This window comes from Mucor mucedo (genome assembly GCF_025094135.1).
Source record: "Mucor mucedo strain NRRL 3635 chromosome Unknown EV154scaffold_242, whole genome shotgun sequence".
Taxonomy (NCBI): Eukaryota; Fungi; Mucoromycota; class Mucoromycetes; order Mucorales; family Mucoraceae; genus Mucor; species Mucor mucedo.
The window spans coordinates 12,960-37,365 of record NW_026252526.1 but is presented as its reverse complement, the minus strand read 5'-3'; the positions used below and the strand labels follow the sequence as shown (position 1 = coordinate 37,365).

The following is a 24,406-nucleotide window of genomic DNA, read 5'->3' as shown; positions in this document are numbered from 1 at the left end:
TCATCGAGACTGTTAGAGAATTCCACCTCTTTTAGGGCCCTGTTGAGGCTTTCGAAGACTTTTTTGTTCTCTCTACGCCAAAGATATTCCAGAAGTTTATCAGCACAAAACTCTTCGTTTCGGTAGCGTGGTGCTATGGACTTCTTGACATCGAGCCACATACCTTCAATCAAATTTGTGTGGATAAGACCTTCCGTATGGTTACCCTTCACCTGGTCCTCCGTAGCAAAGTTCTCCGAATGATTGACAACCTGATGTTGGCGGAAGAAGTAATCACCGTCTTGGTATGCATGTGAGTTATCCTGGTAGGAGCCATCTGGGTTTTGAACATCAGCGGGATGCATAAAAGTGTAACCTCTCCAACCATCTGATCGAATTACAGAACCACGTACGCAATGTGCCTCGATGATTGGCTTTAGAGTTGCCGTCGTACGATTAGGAACAGTACATACAAAAAATCTACCAGCAGAAAAGATTGGTTTTTTATACCAGACGCCACGGTGTTTTTTCATCTCCTCGCCGACTTTGATAGCCTCAACCATTCCAAAAACCCATACACCTTCGACACGATGACCCCGGTGGTGCTTTTGTTTACCAAATTTCGACTCATCAATTTGGATGTGGTCGCACCCTGGTGTAGAACCCAAACGAAAAGGAAGGTTGTTTTTCGTAAAGTCATTGAGCATCAAAATGTTTAGGTCCCTTCCGATTTTACCCAGGGTCGGCATGGTGGTTTTGTAGTCTTTACAAACGTTTGTCATTGATGTTTGTTGAACGTACTTGGTTAAAGCGCGGTAAGTGACATCAATTGGTAGTTTTCGGCGGTAAAAAAAAGTGTTTTTGGCGGATGTCTGGACTCTAGGTTTATGTGTGTCACTGCTTCCTCCACAATGGTAGTAAAATCTTTGGCGTGACTCTCTCCAGCTACGGTACATGTCTTTTTCACAACCACCCACGTTACACTTCACATCTTCCGCTTGAAAAACGCCGAGATCTTCACCGACGTATCTATTGTTTAAGATAGTATTAGTCATCATAAACCTGCCGAAAAAATATTTGTGTATTTACTCTTCAGTTTCAGCGGTACGGCCTGAAAGGTTATCAATATGAGTAGCTATAGCATTAATTGGTTCTCTGGATCCATAGGCAGCAACAACTTGGCCAGGTCTACGACCACGAATGCTTGTTGAAACTCGCGAATCATCCTCAACATAATTGGGAACAATAATAGCAGAACTCATTATGAAATTGCTGAATGACAAAAATGATTAAGGTTGAAAGTTGAAAGAATTTTGATTTAAAAGATGAAGTTCAGTTGAAAAATAAAGCGGTATAAAAAATGAATCATTTTCATTAGTAACCGATGCCGAGATCTAAATTATAACAAAACTTACATGAAGAAAAGGAGAAAGTTTTCTAATATAGGAATAAAAAGTTTTTTATGTCGGCATAAGCCACAAACAATCGTTTCTAACTTAGGACTGCTTTTAAATGTTTATAGATTTTGGTGGCAAAAAGAAGTCGGATCGAGATTTGAACTCTTGACCGACTGTTTCCTTAGCAAGCAACTTAACCGCTAAGCTACAACATTACAATTGATTCAATTTTACTACAAACGTAATTTGGAATTTTAAATAATTGTTAAAATATGACTGCAAGAAACCTTTTACAAATTGGATGAACGTTTGGTCCCTCGATTGTCCATTCAGAATCTTAATTCTAGTTTTATTTAATGTGCGCTAAAGTTGGAGGTCAAGTTCATACACTGATGTCCTCATTAGCTATTAACAAAGCGGTTAATAATCAGCATATCCTATAGATAAACTTTCAAGACGGATTACTGGCTCAATTCGTATTTCAGAAATTTAAAATTAAATGCACATGAAGCGCGCTAAAACCAGACACAGAATGCATATGCGGATGACCCCATAAATTGTTCCGTAAGTGATTTATTATTAACAAATCCAAAAAACAAAGTATTTAAAGCCAATTGCTTGCTCAATTCGTAAGTCAGAAGTTTAAAAATAACTGCATCCGAAGCGCGTTAAAATTTGACATAGACTGCATATACGGATGACCACATAAACTGTTCCCTGAGTGGTTTATTAGCAAGAAACAATAATACCAAACTTTGGGAGCTGATTACTCCATCATTTTTAAACACAGACACGTCAAATAAATTGCATTAAATGCGCGCTTCAATTACACGTCGAATACATCTACGGATGACCACGCACCGTGTTTAGCCGCTGCAATATAATTTAATAACCGAATTTTAAAACTTTGACCAATAATTACTCCGTCAATTTTAATCTCAGACTCTCGAAAGTTGTTTTTTCGGAAGCGCCCGAATTTTGGCGAATTTTCGGGTACCCGGATGTCTGTGTAACTATAACTAATCACTCAGAATTTAGTTCTCGACCTATATTTTATGGCCTCCAAAATCCATAGGATATATCCCGGTTAAACATTTTCCCGCGATAAATTAGATTTCTCTGTCAAAAAATATGAAAATCAGCAGTTTAGAAATCGGACTTTTAAGTTCTGAAAATGTCCGTTTTAACGAAAATTGTTTATTGTAAAATAGATGCACTGTACCCCGATCAACGCCTTAAGTCTTGGGAATTCAAGTGCGATCGCAATGGAAAAAACAGCAGTAACTCCACCGGTAAAATACTTTCTAAGACAGGATGCAACGATTGCCCTTTCAAGTGGGTGGTCGGTTCCAGTGGGAGAAAATAACAGCGCGTTTGTACTGCAAAATTCACCCTGCACTTAAACCACAGTGGACATAATCATCAGTCTGCTAATTCTCTCGCTGGTCATTCCACTGCATGCCAGATTGGAGAGAATCACATGAAGGTAATCAAGGATATGACGATTGCTAATTGCTCACCTCAAGATATCTTGATTTACTTTCGCTAAAACTTCTCTGGTGATTACTTCAGACCTATTACGCTTTACAATGCCAGACAGAAAATTCGTGAAGTGTATTTTGATTTTAACTCTCCTTTGCAAGCTCTCTTGAATCAGTTCTCTAAAGCCGACTCTGGATTTATTTACGCGTACAACTGGAATGAGGCGGTACCATCAAAAACCTTTTTTTGCGCACTCTCATTCCTCGGAAATGGTTGGGTGTTTTCCTCAAGTGCTTTTGATGGATTGCACTTAAAACACCAACAAATTTGGTATGCTATTGTTGCACGTTGTTGGCATGGATTGCTACAATAAGACATTTTTTGTGTGCGGTGTTTTTTAAAAACACGAAACCCGAGCCAGTTATGAGTGGGCGATTTCAACATTACGTATGAAGTTGTTTTGGTGCTATTCAGAGGAGTTTGATTGTAGTATTATTGCTATTGACCGTAATTTGGCATTAAAAGGTGCTATAGAGACAATTTATGAATCCAGCACAATTCTTATCTGCCGTTGGCATATCAACAAGAACCTGTTGGCCATATGCAAAAAATGTTTTTTAACAGATGATGGCTGCAATAAGTTTATGGTCAGATGGAATCGCTGTATGAACAGTTTCAATGAAGAAAGACTGTAGCGAAACGGGAGTGTCCTGAGAGATAATTATGGGTTGAACGCAAGATACCTCGCACTGTTTGCGTATCGTTAGTCAACATGGGTGCCGTTGAAAGAACATTTTGCCAACCCTTGGATCAATAAGCACCTTCATCTTGGCACCATCAATACATCCAGAGTTTACGGTGCTCATAACAAGTTGAAGCGAAGACTGATGGTGTCTGCCAGTCATTTACACAAGGTTGCTAATTTGGTGAAGAGCACTATTACAAATCAATTACTTCTGATTTGAGAAAAGAAATATAAAGTATACAAAAAAAAAACATTGGTACTATAGGTTCGATTATAAGTCCTTGTTACTTTATTTGACTGAAGTTTTAACTACGAAATAATGGGGACTATTTATACTATTTTAAAAGCTGACTTTTATTAAAATTGCTAGTCCATAAATATCATATTTCGAAATGATCTAGTTACCGCTAAAACTTTTACAAATACTACTTCTTCAAACTTACGCTATAAATAAGACTTAATCTTCAACTTGGGCATTTGTTTGCAAGCAACTATGGTTATCTGTTCGATTATAGATCTCTGTCAATATTATTTCGTGGACGGCTAATTGATATGATTGTAAAACTATTATAACAGGGCCTGCTACCGTTGCTGTCTGCCGTTTTGCCTGTTGACACCATTATCTTTTGCGTTCATATATCTGATTGTCTTGTATCGGATCGGCTTTATAGGATTTACTTTTTTTAACAACTTAAATACTCAGCAAAGACGAGTCTTAAGCTATTAAAAATATTTCCACATCTTTATAAACTGTTTTCGACTTTTGAAAAATATTTTTTTATCCTTTTCTTGTAATGCATTTTTTCTAATAGCTTTCAGCTTCGGATAAAATTAATTTTTTTTTCTATAAATTTGATAGCAGTGTAAGAGATAGTTTTTTTAGCTATCTGTAGAATGTAGGATACTTAAAAGTGTGTCAGGAAAATAATATTTGTTGATATTGTTATTTTCTTGGTTTTATAGTGAGGAATTATCTTGAATACGTCTGCTTAGTAAATGTTGTGTTTTAAGGAAAAGTAAAATTATAAAAAAACTATCGGAATAGTTTGAGACTGATTATAAGATTGTCTTTTAATAATAAATGAAATGTACCAGTAGTTATATAAAAGACTGTCTTCTGTGTTCATATCTCTAGTGCTATCTTGAAGTTTTCATAGATTAACCAAAAATGTATACGATTATTACATAGTCACTAATTTAGTCTTGTTCCAATATATGTCAAGTCTTCTTAACTCTCTTTGCTTTAAACTAAATTTTAAACATTTCTCAGACGTACTAAGTAAGACTTGTGATGTAACATCGTTATAGTTCATACTGTGACATTTATTGTAAAGCTTATATCACAAATGTTATCAGCATGGATAAACCTTTGTTAGCTCTAATATGGCTATATCCTTGCTAGGTCACCACACACTCCTCTGTTACTGTAATCAGGTTTATTTGTTCATATTTCTGTATTCAAGATCTTGTCTATGTTTTTTTCTTTCAATTAAACGTTTTCTACTCTCATCCATTTTATATGTATTAATACTTATAGATATATAATGTCTGTTTCTTTTGTCCTCCCCATAATAATTATTTTGTTCTGCTCTTGCCTCGATCCACTCCTCACCGGCCCGCTAATTGAACTAGTTATCATGATTAGTTTTGTTTATAGCTCTGTTAAATACACCAATACTGGAACCAGTCTCGAAAGAAATGATACCATTAGAGCAGCATTGGACTAAACAAAAATGTGGTAGACTCAAAATGGGTTACATGTTTTGAAGAAAAATGTTTCAGTAAAGCTTAAGGAAAAAAAGGGTTTAACATCTTGTAAGAGTGATAATATCTGATATATTTCCTATTAAGCGCTGTTAACCGGATCCATAACTTAATAATAACAAAAAACTGAAAAATAAAAATGTTTGGAAAGTCTCCCTGTGAATCAGTATGTGATGTCATTTCACAAAATACGAAAACCTTAAACGGTTACGACACTTTTGAGGGCACTGTATATACGTTTTTGAAATTCAGCGCACGTTTAAGGATGTTCTGATATGGTTTGCCACTTACCTTATATCTGAAATTAGCTCAGATAATCCCCATATAAGTTTAGAATTCTTGAACCATTTCGGAACGGTTTCTAATTTCTTATAATGTATTTTGGTCATTAGTTTAATGTAATCAGGGAACGTTTAAGTATCGGATCTGTAGGGAGAATGGACCAGAATTCTCTGAATTATCGCATAACAACAATAACGGACCGGAGTACCTTAAAGTCAACGGATTTTCAGAGATAACGGACCGGAGTACCCTAAAGTCAACGGATTTTGAGGGATAACGGACCAGAGTACTCAAACTTATTGGATTTTGACGGAAAACGGACGGGAATTCTATGATTTTTATGATTTAGACGGATAACAAACTCGAGTTACCAAAATATAACCCCAATAAACAAGCGAAACTTAACAGAATATATTATACAACAAGGAACGACATACAATTATATTTTCAAGGCGTAGTCTACAATTGTAGACAAATAAATGTAGGGTGGACTTCGGAAACTCTGGCTCGTTATTTGTCCGCATCCGGTACTTTAGGGTATGCTAATTAAAGTTACCGAATGATCACAATCAAGTACGCGAATCTGGTATGAGACGGACTAGGGGATTATGGCGAGGAGTAGCAACAATTGCTTACAACACTCGAATAAAGTAAATCAACAATAAGAATATCCATAATTTTATTAACCAAAGAATGTGTAAATGGATGACTTGCAAAACGCAAAACAGAAATTAAATTAACTTAAAATTAACTACGGAAATTCAATTTTCCGAGGTTAATTTCGCATGCCTTCCAAAACGCACAAAAATTAAGATTAATTTTATTAATTCAAATAATTCATAATTTCTTGCTCCCTTTGCTTCCAATTAGCGTAGTAAACCGTTCGGATTTGGTTTACACCAACGGTTCTTACACGGAAGTTGTGTAACCTCCATACAAGGGTCAAAATATCTCTACGCTGTTCCTTATCAGAAGGAAGTTTTGCATGCAGCCTTCCAAATGACCCTTGTATGGCTCTCATTCCCCATTCTACTGCCTGACGATGCTTCGTAATAACGGCATGCTTTTTTTGAGTTGCCACATCACCTCTATCTACACCAACTGCGTTTTCTCTTGGCACACTCAAAATCTTGCCCGCAAATTCTCGCCTACAATTGTGATATATTTTAGGTCTTGTATTTACTAAAAAATGCCTTTTTTTTCATTTTTTTAGGAACCATCTCCTACTTCTTCTGAAAAGGGTAAAAAAGTCGTTTCAAATAAGCGTAAAAGAGCACAATAAAATTATTTTTTTATAAACAAACTCTTCGCAATTCATTTATTTTACTTTCATAATCCTTAAAGCCTATTGCATGCAAAGTTTTAAAAGAAAATGTAAAAAAGATTTTTTTTTTGAGTTAATTTTTTTTTGAAGTTAATTTTCAAGTTAATTGAGGGGGGTGGGGGGTGTCAATTAACTTTTCTCCATTTAAGCAGTAGAAAATGTCTTAAAATTAAGGTTAATTTTTGGTTACACATCGTAAAAAATATTTTTAAGTCCGTTTAATTTTGATGAATTAACAGTTTTGGAAGTCTTCCAATATAAAAGATAAAATAAAAAAAAGCTACAGGAGTCTTAAATCGAACTACAGGTCTGCAAAACTATCTTTCCATTGATGTTACCCGCAATATCTATCTCCGGAAGTATTTCGTTTAAAACAACAAGTTTTTGTTGGATATATCGATAAATCCAGCTATCCGCAGGGAGAGATAACCCACGCACGAGAACCGCCAACAGAGGTTTCATCAACATTTCCAATTGTTCTTCAATACGTCGGTGGTATCTGGAGTATGCTTTGGCGGTCATTACTTCTACAGCCAAAAACCTGCCATTCCCAACAACTGAAAGACACAAAACACACGCTCACCACCCGTTCTACAATCCGTAAAACCTACTGGATCAGCATCATTAAGCACCATGATCTCCATGGACTCCCATTCATCGGATACCTTGAATACATGGTATTCCGTAAACAGCAAGTAGTGATACAGACAGGTTATGTTTTTAAAAGAATACCCCAATCGAGACCTGGTACTAATTGTTCTTTTCACCTCACGCAAGTCCAAAGTAAAGTCATTCAAGGTTGTTGACTCTAACAATTGTTCAAATGCTTCACCTGTACAAATACGGTGGGTGAGTTGGTCGAACTCGTTAGCCCTATTCGATAATATTATCCAATAGCCGACATAGTTATTTTTTTCCATTCGTCTGGTCATTCCTCGTCTTCCTTCCACCAAAACAGCATCTATCACATCCTCTACATCCACCGCTGTCTAATCCTTATCCTCAATGATAATCATTGATTCTGTACTACCTTCCCTATCAGAATCAACAAGATCAATCACATCCTGTCCTTGATCATGATGATCCTCTTCAAGATTAGCAACACCAAATTCTTTACCAGTCAATACTGGAACCTCTCCAGACGTAATACTGGTAGTAGACGTTTGGCTATCTAATCCCGATCTCTTCAGGTACGCGGAACGAAATTCCGGGCCACCAAAAAATGATTGGGGTCAATCGTGTCTTTTACCGGCATCGGCTTTGGGCTGCGCTCGAAGCCAACATTGGTATTCGCACCCAAGTAAACAATGTAATGGCAAATTTGTGCCATTTGTAGACCTGTTTGGTCCATGATATTATGGACGTCGACGATAGTACGACCAGGGTTAACGGCTAACGCCTTATTAATAATATCGATAAGGTTTTGATTATCGGTTGAGTCCATGATTCTTGGTTCTAAAAAAAAACAAAAGAAAAGAATAACGGACAACTTTTATCTTCATCTAAATTATATAGATCCACTAGAACGCACCAATCACACATCCACAATTTCAAAAAGGAGATTAACAAAAAACCAAAATAAGTCTGCTCTCTTTTTTACAGGTTATTTTTTCTTTATTTCTATGGCTTTCCATACTATTCCCTCTCTGCATTGTTACTTTTATTACCACAAAATGTAAGCGATTATACTCTGAAGGTATGGTATCCTGACTGTCTTCCCTTTTTGCTGCACTTCTGCTACTACACGTATATTCTCTCTAGTGTACTTGACGTCGTTCTACTATTGTCAACACTTTCATTTAGTGATCACATCGTGTCTCTCTTACTGTCAGTGCACCTTCCATGGTTCTCATTCCAGTCAAATCGCATCATCCCCTTGTCGTTGCTTATCCTCTGTTTGTGATTACTCCATCTAATGGTAAAGACATCAACACCGACTGTCAGGCAACACACCAAACATATACAGTCGGTCTTCCCACAGAAAAAACCGTCGTTAGCCAACCAACTCTTCTTTTATCCATACCCTCTACCCTGTTCTTCATCTATTCACACCAAGATATCCCGTCTATATTTGTTTTTATTTCAATGCACATAATCGTGCCCACTTGTCCATGGTGCATATTCACTTTGAATCATACATCACGACTTTATAATCTGAAATTATACTTTCAGACAACAAGCGTATATTCTCGTGTATTATCCTTTCTTTTATCTTTCATCCCCTTGTTCTGCCTCTCGAACATCTTAAATATTTGGTTAGCTTTGTTTTGATTGCAAACATTTAAAAGAAAAAGAGAAAAAGACAAAAAAAAGATTCAAAAAAAAAGAAGAATGATGAAAATGTTCAAAAATGATTAAAAAAATTAATTTTTTTCCCCACGACAATATATCGCCACCTTCGCTTTCAAATTCCACCCGTATTAACAACAGTCATCTTTTAACGCGTCTTTCTCGACCAATAATTGGTTTTGCGCGCTCTCTTCAATACATCATATTCAAATCGAGTAAACCCGGTTATATTTGTCATCTTAACAATGTATCACTACCAGCAATGGCACTTTTAGCCGTTTTTTTCAATTTTACTCTTTCAATCAATTTGTAACCAGGGCTTCGACAATAGGTTCCGATATTCGGACGTCTACCCTATCTATCCGTATTTTTGGTTTATTTTTATCACTAAAACTCATCGAATAACATAACTTTTAAAAATCGAAAAAATGCGCGCCCGACAGTTTTGAGCTTCGTCTAACGGCTGTTTCATGCTAGTGTGTATGTACCACATACCAAACAAACTCCTTCGTGACATTTATTTGGATTTCAATAATAACAGAACGAGGCTCTTCCGAAGGTGTTGCCAAAGGATAATAGACGACATCATTCCTCCTCCCATCGTGCCTCTCTTCAGAGCCAACATACTGCGCATCTCCGCAGATACCTTTCCCAATGACGGCCTTGACTATAATATCCTTTACGTAGTTATCATTGAACAGCATCCTAGTGAGCAGATCAGACCCGGGACGAGCTGGCAATGCAGTGGTCCACATGTTATCTTTTGCAGTATCTTCAGCCACGTTATAATAATGAAAAGAAGTAGAAAAAGAGGGAAAATAAAAAATAAATTCTAAAATCGATACTTGAATAGTTTTTTGGTCTTGACAATTTCTGATTTGTGAGACAGGTCTGCAAGACTTTCTCACTTGCTTCGTTGGAATTTCGATGTTAGTGTTACACGAATTGTACTTTGTTTTGAAACTGCTAATTACGCCAATTATACCTAAAATTAGTCGTAATAGACGTGAATGTAATGTACATTTGATACGTTTACTTCCTCGAAAATTAAATGACTTCAAGGACCATAGCGTACAAGAAATGTGCTAAAATAGAATGACATGAACTAAGCAACAAAGAATATTCGCATTTACAATAATAAAAAAAAATCTGTGTTTACTTCCGTAATGCTTTATGTAATGCCGAATGCTGACATACATTTTGGTATAACATGGAATAGCTTATTAAACAGCCCGTGACTCTTTAAATATTAAAATCACAATCACAATGGTTTAGTCAGGATTATCCCCAATGGCATAATCCATTTTTACAATTAACAAGTACTTTTTACTTTCAATCAGTATATTACGTGCAATGGAATAAATAAAAGTTGTATATTCTTCCTTGAATATATCACTATTGAAAGAAACTTAATTACTGTTTGTTTATTATCAAAACCCCATGTTCTGGATGGCATATTCAGCATATTAATAAAGAGGTAAACAAAGAACTTCGCATTGTGAAAACTAGTTTTAGCCATTCAATTTGGCGGAAGGAAAAATAAAATCGGTAAAATATCTTTATCGCTATACAACCATTGGTCAGAGACCAGGACAAAATCTTACAATAAGGAAAAAGAAATCGAATACTATGTGCTACCCTACCGAGTGTTTTGGGATCCAAATATACCTATTTTAATTATACTGAGACACACCCTCAGTTATTCATAACATTCACAAAATCTAGTTTTTCAATCATAAAACAATGATAAGCACAGTAACAGCTTGTCACAATTATAAATATTTATTATCTTCCAATTAAAACAGATAGTTAAGTTTCTAGAGAGATACTTTTCTTTTAGTTTAGTTTTAACTTTTTAACCTAGAATAAAAACACACAGGATTTATGGTTTAACTTGTTTTAGTTTTTCTGTGTAAACCAGTACACTTTACCAAAAACTATTGTTCAATCAGAATCATAGTTGAGTATAAGATCCACTAAAAAATGTAAACACTATCACAGCCGCGGACTCGGTAGTGGAATTCCGCGACACGTTGCGGAAAGACGCAACATGGTGGATAAAATACGCAACCATCGGAATATAATTTTTTTATTTAATTTTTTTTTTCCTTTCCTATTTTTTAAATTTTTTTCTTTTACAAGCATTGCCAAATAACACATTGCCAATTAGCACATCAGATTGAATAAAATAGTAATCACTCCATTAGATGAATTGTTGAAGAGAGATTAATTACAATAAAACGTGTCTACGCAAAACAGAGAAAGATACGACCAACTTACAAATCAGCTAAAGAACCAGCAGGAAGATGATTAACCTTGTCAGTATATTTAATGTACGGCCAAACAACCTTGAAAAAGTTACCGGAATCGGAATACCGTACAAGACCAACCACTTGGAGAATGTCTGTAATGGAAATAACAGCGTACTTCTTGTATCTGTCACCCCTGGAATACCGAGCAACTGTCACAACATTGTGAGCGTCGAATTGCTGCTGCTTCATTACTTCGACGATACCCAAAAAAAATTTTCACCTTCTTGCTTGTGTGTAAAGTAGCAGTGAAGCACACCGACAAACCAAATGGAAATAGATCTAAATTCTATGATGTAAGTACCAATAAAGTTTGTCAAATGTCTTTTGCTTACCTGTGACCAGTACGTTTGGGAGCTTTAAACAGTGATATAGCGCTAGTACGGATTTAGATTTAAAAAGGGACAATTATTATTATATAACAATTGTGATAGTGAGCACCAGACTTTTAGTTGTCAACTTAGTTTTATTATTTATTAAGAGTATTTCTGTAGTGATCTTAGACGATAAAATATATGGATAAGACAATAAAATGCAAATCGATAATAATACTGTGAGAGATGAGAAGAGAATATAGTTCTTAGATGTCAAAGATAAAAGAGTTTACGACGGGTTTATGTAAGAAGATGATGTGATTGTATAATTTACAATAGACAACAAACAGCAACAAAAAGCGGAGGAAATACTACTAGTATCAATTACAAGATAAATCCCAAATTTAGGTAAAGACAAAACTAAAGAATATTTATTAAGAATTGAAAAAAAGGGAGCGTATTTATAGGAAAGATCCTATCCTGTGTAACAACAAGCCACATTATTATTGGCTGCAACAACAGGACGATATTATTTGCTCTTGTCTTTAAGTTTTTCAAGGTTATGTCCATAATCGAAGAAAATACCAAGTCATCGTTCCAAGCTCGTCTTGCAATCACAATGGATGACGAGGTCAATTGCTCGATTTCATCCCCAACCTTATGATCATAATATGATATCAATGCATCAATCACCTTCGATCTCGGGACACCGAAGCATATTTCTTCCGAATCTGATCCAAGCAAAGACTGAGGAATAAACGGACACCAGCCTTGGGCACCAGAGGTATACGAACGGTAGGTGTCTGGACGATCCGTAGATTCAGGGAATTGAATAGACTGCAGACATCTAACCGCCATCGTGTTATAATTCGCCTGGTGACGAAGGACGTTCGAAGCATTTGCCCCTATAAGATGCGTGGACTTGATCAAGTTGGTGAACTTCTTAATTGTCCGCTCCATTGGTCGTCAAGAGTAGCATTTTAATGGCCCCATCTGTTCAGCCAAATACGGCAGATGCATCAAATAATGGTTATTTGCTGTGAACACTCGCGCATTGATACGACTTGCAACAATCTCTCGATTCAAAAACGCATACCAACTACTAAAACATCTAAATGTTTGCGTTAATATCAAATTTTTAATATCTAGTCTCTGATTGTCATGTTACCCTTTCATTTTTGTAATGTCCCTACGAGAAATGCGCCACTGCAAAGCAATGGAACATCCCTCCACCAATTCCATCAACGCACATTTGGTTTCATTGTTCTGGACCAATGGAAGTACACTGGTCGGGACAATGTGCAAGAGAAAGTCTAAATAATCGACGGCTCTTCCGATACCTACACCGACATCCCAAGTTTACTCAAAAGCTGATGGTATGTAAACCCTGCTCTGCTGCACCTTTTAGTCAATCTTTTTGCTGAAAGTGTCATCACGTGCGTTCAAACCAAAGGTATATTGTGCATCTTGAGTGATGAATTCACAGAACGTTTTGTTTTTCTTGGGATCCAAAAGATTATACACCAAAGTACCAAGCCCTCTACAAATCAAATGCATCTCGTCACCAAGAAAAAAAGATGTACCAGTGAAGGTGGAAAGAGAGCTAATAACAGGATCAACACCAAGTATATCGAATCGCTAATTCATACTGCGTTTAGTATCTTAAAAATATTGGTGCACACTTTGAATAATTTACCGCATCGCCGTAAACTAATTCGTCTTTGGTTCTCATGTCACCTGCATCCAAGAAGTACATACCGTAACGGCAACCTCCGGGATGTCTGCTAGCAATTTTGCAAATTCTGCAGCCATATTTGCTCGTGTGTCCACGATGATTCATTAAATCAGCAATTCCTGGAATATCACCAGTCATTCCGAGCAAGAATACTTTACTTTCGTGCACGATTTTATTGTTTGTTTCAACGACGATTCCTCTTGCACACAACGAATTGATTTCCTCGATGATTGGCGTCAAAAAACTCATCAAATACTTGGGCTTTTTTGGGCCAGGTAAAATAGCCAGTGGAATCACCATCGACTCCTTTGCTCTAAAAACGAAAAGGTAAGTTTGATTAAGATAACATATACAAGTAAATTTAATTTCTAAACCTTTTAGAAGCAGGAATGTTCATCACCATGCAATGGACCAATGTTTGAGAGCTTCCTGGTTTGGATTTGTTGGGAAACCCATCAACGTAAAGAACAAGGCAGATGTCTTTGCGTGTGAGCAAATTTTGACAAAGAAATTCTTTGTACACCGAACCGGAAAACATGTCAATGTAGACGTCATCTTCAACATACTCGCTGAATTGGCTTGCGTACTTGAAGTCTTCACGGATTTTGTCGTCGACCAGTAGTTCCGCAAGTGAAGCCCCGACAGAAGACATAGCCATGGTTTGAAAGGCTTTTGGAGGTGAAATGTCGCCAGCACGGATTGATTCCTCAGCTTCAATTTGGTTTTTGTATCGTCCTTCACCACAAGCAGGGTTGATACAATGTGATTGCTGCACGTTATCATCAAAAAGAAAACATCCTTCGCGACACACATCATACATTTTCACAGAGGCAATGCTGCCTTTATCAAGTAATCTATGAATAGCCTCTGGAGAAGGAAGTAACCCGCCCAAGTCTAAATTGCAATTAGTATGAAAGGAAGTCTGTGAGTCAATATTTAATTTAGCTGAGACAGCAACAGAATCAATGTAGGAAAGAAGGTTTCCATTGACATGCTTTACGACATCACGCTGGACCTATCTTGAATCACCGTTATGGTCAAGAAGCTTAATTAAGCCTATGCCAAACTTTTGGATTATGTTCCAGTTGTAATCGTGGTCAAAGTGCTTGTATCTGATCGCATCTTCGAACATGAAAGCATCATCGCGTGCTAGTTATTGTAGCAATACATTGTAAGTTAGAAATTTGTTAGTATGATTTTAATTATTATTAACTGCAGCTTCTTCCATTACAGTATCATCGTCCGCATACTGCTCATCAAGATTTTGGACGGACGTAAGCTCTTCTTCAGCATCATCTTGTATATTGGTATTGATATTGTTCATTCCACTTCTTACTGCAAAGAAATGGCATTTTACTCTTCGTTGATGCTCGACCATTCGAGCATGGTTTTCAAAAAGACTGTCGCAATAGCTGCATGTAAAGTTACGTGATAAAATCATGGAAATAAATCGAGGGAAGCGTTAAAGAAAGATGCCGTAATCTAATCCCAACATAGAGTATTTAACGCAGTTGCATTAACTACTAGATCCAATTTTGAATCCAAGACAGCTGTCATTACGTATTGCAACTAGTGCTAATTTTTTTTATATAGTGGCATGGATTATATCATGGATATGATGTAAAAACCATGACGTACAAGAATATGGAGAATACATATATAGCACGTTTTTTCTGACAAAGCTGTTTTTATCAATCTACATCATAAAATAATTTGAAAATGCCCGCATATAACACAAACGACATGGTTCGTACCATCATCGAACTTCAAAAGCTAGTATTTGATTTGCAAACCGAAATCCGATCCAACCACTCCCAGGTAAACGATCGTCTTGACGCCATGGAAGAACGGTTAATTGGAGGGAGCGTGACTGACATGACACCGAGAAGAGGTAATCATAACATGGCATTGGTATACTTTGACATACAACTAACACGTTTTTATAGGCAAAGTCTACACATACGTCTAAAAAAAAAACGTTTACGTCGATTCACGTGACTGTCCCAAAATATTACTTAATATACTCTTCATACGTCTGTTTTTTTATGTACGTCTGTTTTTTTTATGTCTGATATTTTTACGTCTGTTTTTTTTACGTCTGTTTTTTTTATGTCTGTTTTTTTTATGTCTGTTATTTTTACGTCTGCTTTTACGTCTGTTTGAATTTCCAATTAGTCTATTCTTTTTACATGTCTATTCTTCTTACATGTCTGTTTAAATCAGTACGTCTATTTTTTTTTTACGTCTATTTTTTGTACGCCTGTTTTTTATACGTCTGTTTTTTTTGTACGTCTGTTTTTTTTTGTACGTCTGTTTTTTTCTGTACGTCTGTTTTTTTTTGTACGTCTGTTTTTTTTTTGTACGTCTGTTTTTTTTTGTACGTCTGTTTTTTAAGTCCTGTTCTTTAGTAATACGATTTTCCAAACCGTTTACAATCAACTTAGAAGAATCTATCTCCTAGATGTATTTTCTTCATCCTTTTTGTTGTATTTATTACATTTACAACCAAATATAATTACAACTCAACTTGCAGCATCTTTATAAATTGAGTGATGTTATGACACCTTTGTCAATATTATTCATATTGTCAAATGACAGAACGTCAGTATAACACAGCACTTACTGCGATTATATCTTACATTTAATCTAAGGGACTGTGTAACTGGAGTAACTTATGGCACGTCTTTGATTATCAGAAATTCTAATCCTTAACTATGGTTAATGGGTTGCGAGCGGCTATGTGTATACGCAGATTCCGAACATAAAACGAATAACATTTATTACATACAGTAAGTAAAACACTCTTTTTTATCTTGTAATGAATTTGTGTTCCGAAGATATTAGCAACTCTTGTCAAACATTAATTCGAACTGAGTAGAAATAAAATCAAAGTTATAATTCGTATAAAAGGACCTCCAAATAAAAATTATTGATGAACTTTCTAACTCATCATAAAGAAATAAAAGTCTCTGAAAATGTCGATTAATAGATTCGAGCAATTTCCTGCTATTGGGGATAGATTTGCATCCGCTGAAGAATTTTTAGAGGTTTGTTTTTCTGCTGCTGCATACCAGGGATTTGAATTGCATACTCGTGATAGTGCACCTGTTGGACGCAAGGGTAAAAACCCTTTCTATCATTTAGCTTGCGTGTTCCGTGACAAGTACAGAAATCAAGTTTCCGAAGGATCTCGAAAAAGGGTCAAATTTTCAAAATCCGGTACCTGTCTTTTTTCTGTTAGGGCCTCATTCAATAAAAATATCAATTGTTGGGTCATCGGTTCTATTGTGGATAGTCACAACCATGACATGCTTGAAGGTGATGATCGACTTTGTTTGTTAAAAAACAGAAGCTTAGATCTTAACCAACAAAGTAAGATTGAAGAATTGCATTTGGCTAATGTCAAGACCTCGTCTATTGTTGCGGCTATCAACAGTGCATCTGTTTCCGGTACTTATGCCATAGCAAAGGATGTAACCAATGTCAGATCAAGAATAAGAAGAGCTTTAATCGAGGGTTGTAATCAGGAGAGTTTAAATCCTTTTATTAAGGAGATGGAAGCTAGAGGTTATACTCTCTCAAGTCAGTATAACAACGATGGAAGACTTACCCATCTTTTTTTTTCCCATGAAAAAACAATCGCCAACATTGTCCAATGTCCGGAAGTTCTCATTGTTAACGCCACATACACAACGAACGTATTTGGTTATCCATTGATCAACGCAATTGGTGTGGATAATGTTAGCAACGAAGCCAGCTCCGGTTTGATGAATTTTTCTATTGCTCTGGCATGGGTAGCCGATGAAACAAAGGAAACGTACACTTGGTTTTTTGATACGTTGAAAAACAAGGTAATGTGACTGAAATGTCTTATTGCAATCACATTTAGCTAATATTTTTCTCTTATTACAACATCACGTTACATTTGTACAGATTTACAATAAAGCCAACGTTATGCCTGAAGTCATTATTACCGATAGAGCTGCTAGTGTTCGTGGAAGTCTCGATTTGATTTTTCCAGATGTTGCAAAAATGATTTGTGTTTGGCACATTATAGCCCAAAATGTTAAGGCCAATTTTTTTAAATTGTTCGAAAAATCCGAAGATTTCAAAGAATTGGAACGTCTTTTCTGGGATTTGCATAGGTGAAAGAGTGACGAAGAAGTACTTTCTGCTGTTGAGAATATCAAAAAACATGCATTGGTTTCAAGAAAGCCCGAAAAAATCAATGAATTTGTCGATGAATTGTTTAAGCAAAGAGCTTACTGGATAAGACAATACACCGATAAGTTTCCTCATATGGGCAATTATACAACCAGTCCTGCGGAAGCTGCACATAGTGCACTTAAAGGAAACAATAGGGCTATTGTTAAGTGCACTATGCCTAAGACATTTGTGCAGCTTGATATGGTTCTCAAAAACCAAAAGGTCAAAAGCAACATGGACAAATGCTTTTCGAAGATTTCGTGTGATCCATCATTGATTGGAAATCCAATGTACGCAAAAATCCTCAAGGTTGTCAGCGCTTACGCCATTAAAAAGATAAGGGAGCAAGTAAATCTTTTTTACGATGAGATGAAGAAGAATAACTTAAGGCCATGCACTGGTGTCTTCAAAAGTACCATGAAACTTCCGTGCAGACACACGATTTTTGACGAAGAATACAAAAAAATTATAGAAGGTGGCAGTGGCAATGTATCAAATACACAAGCCAGATCAGACATTTTTGTTTTGCTTTCTTCGGTTGACATAAGATGGCATATCAATAAGGGGAATGCTGATAAACAAATCGCACCCACAGCCGCAACCGAAAGTACAGGTAATGATAAGCAACTTCTTTTTTTTTAAAAAAAAAATGAAAGTCCCTAAGTTATTTTTTTTATTGCACTCCAGACATGTATGCAGATGCAACCGAGACGGAGATAACTATCTTCAAATTAAAGACGGCATTAGATTCAATTAAATTCAAGCATGTCAAGGACGAGAAGCTTGATTTAATTCGTAATTTGACGTCGGACTTGGTCAAGCTTCAAGACATTGAGATTATCCAGCCTCCTCAAAAAAAAACGAAGGACTCAAACTTGCCATCCAGTCGTAAGTAGTGCTATATATAATGCTATCGATGTTGATTTGTTACTGATAGTAGTATTATTATTATTAGAAAAAGTGGCCAAATCAGGACGGATGCTGTCTCAAGGCGAAGCAGTGGATGTCGATGTCCACAAAGAAGCGAAAATTAAAAAGCTGCAACAAAAGAAGGCTTTGCCAAAACCCGTTTTGACAAGTCAAATGCTGGAAAAGGGCGCCAGTCTCCAGGGCAAAGAAGTTACCAAGCCCCACCATCATGTCCTTCAAGCTTGTATGCCCAAGTTCATGATCGGTCATGTTGCTTTGGTGACAGATGTTGATGGAGATGGAAACTGCGGCTTCCGAACCATAGCTGCATCAGTTGGAAAAGAAGTTGTTCTAAGAACAGCAATTTCTGTTGGTGTTGAAGTCAATGATAACTATGAAAGAGATGAAGATTTCTACATGTATGTTAGAAAATCTCTGTATAATCATCTAATCAGCAACAAAAAGCACTACCTTTCGTACATTTTTGCTGATTGTTTCATGGAGTATGAAGAATTATTAAAACGTATTCACTTATCGTATAGAGGTGGTTGTGAAATCAGCAATTGGATGATCATGAACTCCACAGGTAACTATATGTTTAAATTTAATTATATATTGAAAAAATGCTAATTCTTCCAAAAACATGTCAGGTTATCTGATTGCGGATTTGTACCAACGCCCTGTTTATTTCTATTCACAGAAGAGCAAAAATATTTGTACCTTCTTGCCGGATTGTCCCATAAACTCAAATCGACCCATCAGTTCTTTATTCTATGGAAACCATTACATGTCACTTCAAATGTATCCCGACTGTCCTCTTCCTCCACTATCTAATAACTTAGAATATAGAAAAGCTATAGATTCCAACTATTGGAATTTATATGTCAACTCTAGAATCGCTCTATACAAAACATTACACTCTCAAGAAACAACAAACTCCACTTTGATTGAATCAAACAACCCAAAAAAAGAACATATAGACCTTACAAAAAATGAAATACAACAAAACACCCACAAAAACCAAATAAGCCAAAAACAAGAAAAAATTCAAATAAACCAAAAACAAGATAAAAACGAAATAAGCCAAAAACAAGAAAAAATTCAATTAAACCAAAAACAAGAAAAAATTCAAATAAACCAAAAACAACACGAAAATCAAAAAACCCAACAAGAACAAGAAAAAATAATAATTAAAATCAATTTAAAAAAAATAGCAGCAACCGCAAAAACAGCACCATTAAAAACAACTGCTCGACTTGTTTCCGATACGATTCTATGCAAGCCCAAACGTGTAGTCTTGCCCCCTCTTCCTCCACAGTCACCCTTTATTTTGAAAACCTTGGAAAAAATGCGTAACCTAGCTACGCCTGCAATCACAACGCTTTCCTGCTTCAAGTGCCAAAAGCACATTTTCCAAGACGGTGACCAGGATACGTCTATGTTCAAAGAATACACTGAAATCGACATCTTAACAAAGGAGCTTGATAAAAAAAAAGTAAATGCGGAAAACAACCGCTACGAAAGAAAATACAAAAAACTTAAAGGTGAATGGCACAAATTAAACAATAAGCTTAACCCAAGATTAGATGAATTCTGCAAGTCCCATAAAATCCAGGAATTTCTGCCAACAATTACCAAGTACAACTGTCTAAGTGTTGATTTTGAATCACTTAAACGTCGCGCCTTCGAGTTGGTCAATAGTGGAATTGTCCAGAAACTAGTTTCGGGGGAAATCAAAAGTATATTTAAATCTAAAGCTGGTCAAGATAACTCCGGAACGCAAGCCAAGCTTAAACACTTTGTCCACTTTGAACAAAACAAAAAACAGATCATGGTAAGAAATAAGATTAGCGTCAAATTTGACATATCACTTATATTGTATGTATCATTAGCCTGGGTATTATGGCCCGAAAGGCTTTGAGGTCATTGGTCATGCGGCACTTCGTCGATTTAACCAGGATGAGTACAAAAATTCTGAAGTCAAGAAATCAACCTCTTTCAGACACCACGAATTTCTTACAATTATTGTCAATCCCGAAATCGCTTGTCGAATAATCGCTGAAGATCAAGGTGTGTCACTCGAAGATGCTGCCAAAATTATGATTGAAACTTATGAAATTGGTTCACTTTTAAACCCTTTCGACTTCACAGCCGATTTTGAAGAAGATTAGATAAAAAATATAATATAAATAAAAACTAGACCTGAAAAGCAACACATAGAAAATAAGTATGTTTATAGTTATAGGAAAATTAGACGTATGAAATTCAAATACGCAGTCGTTCAAAAGTACAGACGTATGAAAAAAATAGAAGTATAAAAACAGACGTATAAAAAACATGGACTTACAAAAAAAAATAGACGTACTGACAATTTAAACAGACGTATAAAGTTTTTTTAGAGATGTGAAAAGAATAGACATGTAAAAAGAATAGAGATGTAAAAAGAATAGACATGTAAAAAGAATAGACATGCAAAAAGAATAGACATGTAAGAAAAAATAGACATGTAAAAAGAATAGACTAACTGGAAATTCAAACAGACGTAAAAGCAGACGTAAAAAAATCAGACATAAAAAAACAGACGTACATAAAAAAACAGACGTAAAAAAAACAGACGTAAAAAAATCAGACATAAAAAAAACAGACGTACATAAAAAAACAGACGTATGAAGAGTATATTAAGTAATATTTTGGGACAGTCACGTGAATCGACGTAAACTTTTTTTTTTTAGACGTATGTGTAGACTTTGCCTTTTTATAACAGTCGATCAGATGACCGAGCAATGGGCTGTCAGAAGTATCGCTCGTTTTCCTGGAGGTAAAAAGCCTGACACTAGTATTGCAACCGAAAAGGGTAATCCTAATAGGATTAGTGACAGAGAGGCACTCTGGGAGTTCTTGTTGTGTGTTCGACCTAATTTATGTCATACACCTGAGGAAAGTCAAGAAGAAATTGAAATGAAGAACGTGGAATTGAAATCCTTGTATGGTGTATTGAGAGATTATACTAAATCATGCATCACACAATTGAAGGCAGAGGTCCAGTCAGACCCAGTTCTTAGCATAAAGACATGGGGTATGCATTCCCGTGAGCTCCAGATGAAGTATATCCTTGCTTTGGAAGCGCTGGCCAGAAGAGGTAAGTTAGGTTTGGCTCAATCCTTGGATCACAGGGGAGCTGAAAGACTGCTGGCTAGTTTTGCTCACAACACATTGGGAGATAAGGTACGTACATTATAAAAAAAAGAAGTTCGTTTATTGTTAAGCAACTAATGTAATTTTTGTTTTGCAGAGAGTGTCGAAAAAGAAGTCAAGCTCTTTGTCCGATGATGAAGAGATCATCCGTCCTGGTCTCGGACTAGAGCAACCAGAGAGTTTCTCTATACCCAATGAAGAGCAGTCTGGTAGAGAAAATGATGATGTGTCTTTGGAAAAAGATACTCCATTAGCCAGACGTGGTCGCAAAAGAAGGGTTGTCAATAATTAAAGAATCTTTTAGGCTAATTCGCACTTTTAATAATTCCATATAAATTAAAAAACTTGCGGATGACAATTTTTGTGCCTTTCTTTCCTGTTTGTAATCTTTTGTTTTTGTAGCCAAACTTTTTTTATTTTGTAAGTACTGTCCTTCATGAAGTAGTAGACAATACTAAAATATATACCGTAAATAAATGTAGCGTACAAAACACCAATATTTATTATTTTTGTATATTTTAAATTGCCTAAGATTTATGTGTACATATCCGCCATATGCAGAAGGTAATAGTCATCTGAATATCCAATACGTCTTCTCAAATAAATTATATAATAATAGATTGTATAGATTAGTCTCTAGGCTATAACGGCGGATTGAGGTAGTTAATGTTTTTTTGATATAAAATTCTTCTCTAGCGCCGTAAAAAACTTTTTTTAGGCTGTAAAAAATTTTTTTAGGCTGTAAAATTTTGCTTTTAGGCTATAAAATATTTTTAGGCCGCAATTTTTTTTTCGTTTAGGCTGATAAAACTGTTTATGTCTATATGCTGCTACATCTCTCGAGGGCTCGCGAATGTTATCTGTATACATTGGTGGATGTTTGGTTAGTGTTATATCAACTGGGCCCGTCAATAGTAAGTGGCAAAGAATATTATGAATGTAAGTGTGCCTTTTCAAACTGGAGCTGATATGTACATAAATTATTTTTAAAGTAAAATACAAAATAAACATTGAATAAAATAAAAACGTTTTCATTTAAATCCTGCTTCTTTCTTATATAATTTATTTTTTGATTGCACAAATGTATAAGGTCCATCAGCATCAATAGGGACGCTCAAATAAAATCGAGCCTCCAGGTTCCAGCTTCCAGCAAATTTTAGATAAATTCTATTGGCCAAGCATTTTCCGATTTCTTTTTGTGATTTCTTAAATTTGCTGGAGCAAAAAGTGCTCCAGCAAAATAAAAATTAATTCCAGCTTTTTTTTCGTCCAATAACATTTTGGTATTTCGTTACATGATGTAAGGCTATCAAGCATGACATAATTTATTACTTTAGTCTTTTCCACTTCAACAACACTTTTATTATTATTATGCCTCTCTTGTCAACTAAAAAACGTCTCATGGAAGACGTTAAAAAAATGCTGTTTTTCTTCATTACAAAATATGAACGAGAAACCAAGTCGACCGAAGTAGATCGTCGCATAATCGCAATGACAAAACAGAATCTGGAAACAATGGCAGCTTTTTACCTTGCTTTACAAACCGAAAGATACAGCGTAAAAAAAACTGGGGTACTCGTATTCTTACTGGCACATATCTCGATTTATTAAACGAAGGTAGAGAAAGTGTCTTTAAAAGTAAAATAAGGATGAGTAAAGAAGCCTTCAAAGACGCAGTCAGAGCGTTTGGTGATTATGAGGAGTTCGAGAACATCACGAAAGAGAAAATTGAGCTCCATTTCTTGATCACTTTTCATCGATTGGGATGTAAAGGAAATGCTGCTTCAATCACGCCGGTATCCGATTACTTTGGTGTTTCTGGTATGACAAAAAAAACGCTCAGATTTATTATGATCTAACATTAAAAGTAGAAGGTACTGTGATCAATTACAACAAGAGAACCATAATTGCAATTCTGGCTAAAGAAGATCAGTATGTTTACTGGCCAGCGGCAGAAGAAAGGGAACATATATCAAAGAAGATAGGCGAAAGAAGCCACTTCAAGTCATGCGTCGGATTTGTCGATGGTACATTTATAATAACCGAGCGTAGTCCCAGCTATGCCAAGAATAATTTTTATTCTTATAAACGTGCGTATGGTATCTCTACAATGCTCGTTTGTGATCACAAACGAAGAATTCGTGTTTGTGTCACTGGATGTCCTGGTGCTATTCATGATAATAATGTTTATCAAGCAACAAGTCTGGCCAAATCCCCACATAGACATTTCTCCCCTGGTGAATATATATTAGCTGATAGTGCATACAGTGTTACCTCGACTGTCATCTCATCATACAGAACCGGTTCAGTACAGGCTACAAAAGAAGAAATAGAGAAATTTAATTTGTATGTAGCTCAAACTCGTATCGCAATTGAACATTGCAATGGAATTCTGAAAGGAAAGTTCCAAAGCCTTCAAGAGCTTCGTATTACAATTCGTGACAGGAAAACTTTGATCGAAGCGGGAAGATGGATT

At 36.0% G+C, this 24,406-nt stretch overlaps 3 protein-coding genes across 3 annotated transcripts; 1 reads left to right on the top strand and 2 right to left on the bottom strand.

Annotated features, from left to right (window-relative positions):
• Positions 1-6,472: 6,472 nt before the first annotated feature.
• EV154DRAFT_583017 (uncharacterized protein) lies at positions 6,473-8,417 on the bottom strand (the record flags this gene model as incomplete). Its single annotated transcript, XM_051606695.1, has 5 exons — positions 6,473-6,831; positions 7,312-7,500; positions 7,557-7,946; positions 8,004-8,157; positions 8,223-8,417. 5 exons carry the CDS (start codon positions 8,415-8,417, stop codon positions 6,473-6,475), a joined length of 1,287 nt encoding a protein of 428 aa, XP_051450578.1.
• A 1,239-nt stretch (positions 8,418-9,656) lies between these two features.
• EV154DRAFT_488348 (uncharacterized protein) lies at positions 9,657-10,461 on the bottom strand (the record flags this gene model as incomplete). The annotated part of the gene is made up of 3 exons (XM_051599103.1): positions 9,657-9,735; positions 9,758-10,247; positions 10,422-10,461. 3 exons carry the CDS (start codon positions 10,459-10,461, stop codon positions 9,657-9,659), a joined length of 609 nt encoding a protein of 202 aa, XP_051450577.1.
• Positions 10,462-16,341: 5,880 nt separating this feature from the next.
• EV154DRAFT_488347 (uncharacterized protein) lies at positions 16,342-20,906 on the top strand (the record flags this gene model as incomplete). Its single annotated transcript, XM_051599102.1, has 6 exons — positions 16,342-16,409; positions 17,775-18,439; positions 18,514-18,714; positions 18,782-19,321; positions 19,950-20,569; positions 20,628-20,906. The coding sequence occupies 6 exons, from the start codon at positions 16,342-16,344 to the stop codon at positions 20,904-20,906; spliced, it is 2,373 nt and encodes a 790-aa protein (XP_051450576.1).
• Positions 20,907-24,406: the final 3,500 nt, after the last annotated feature.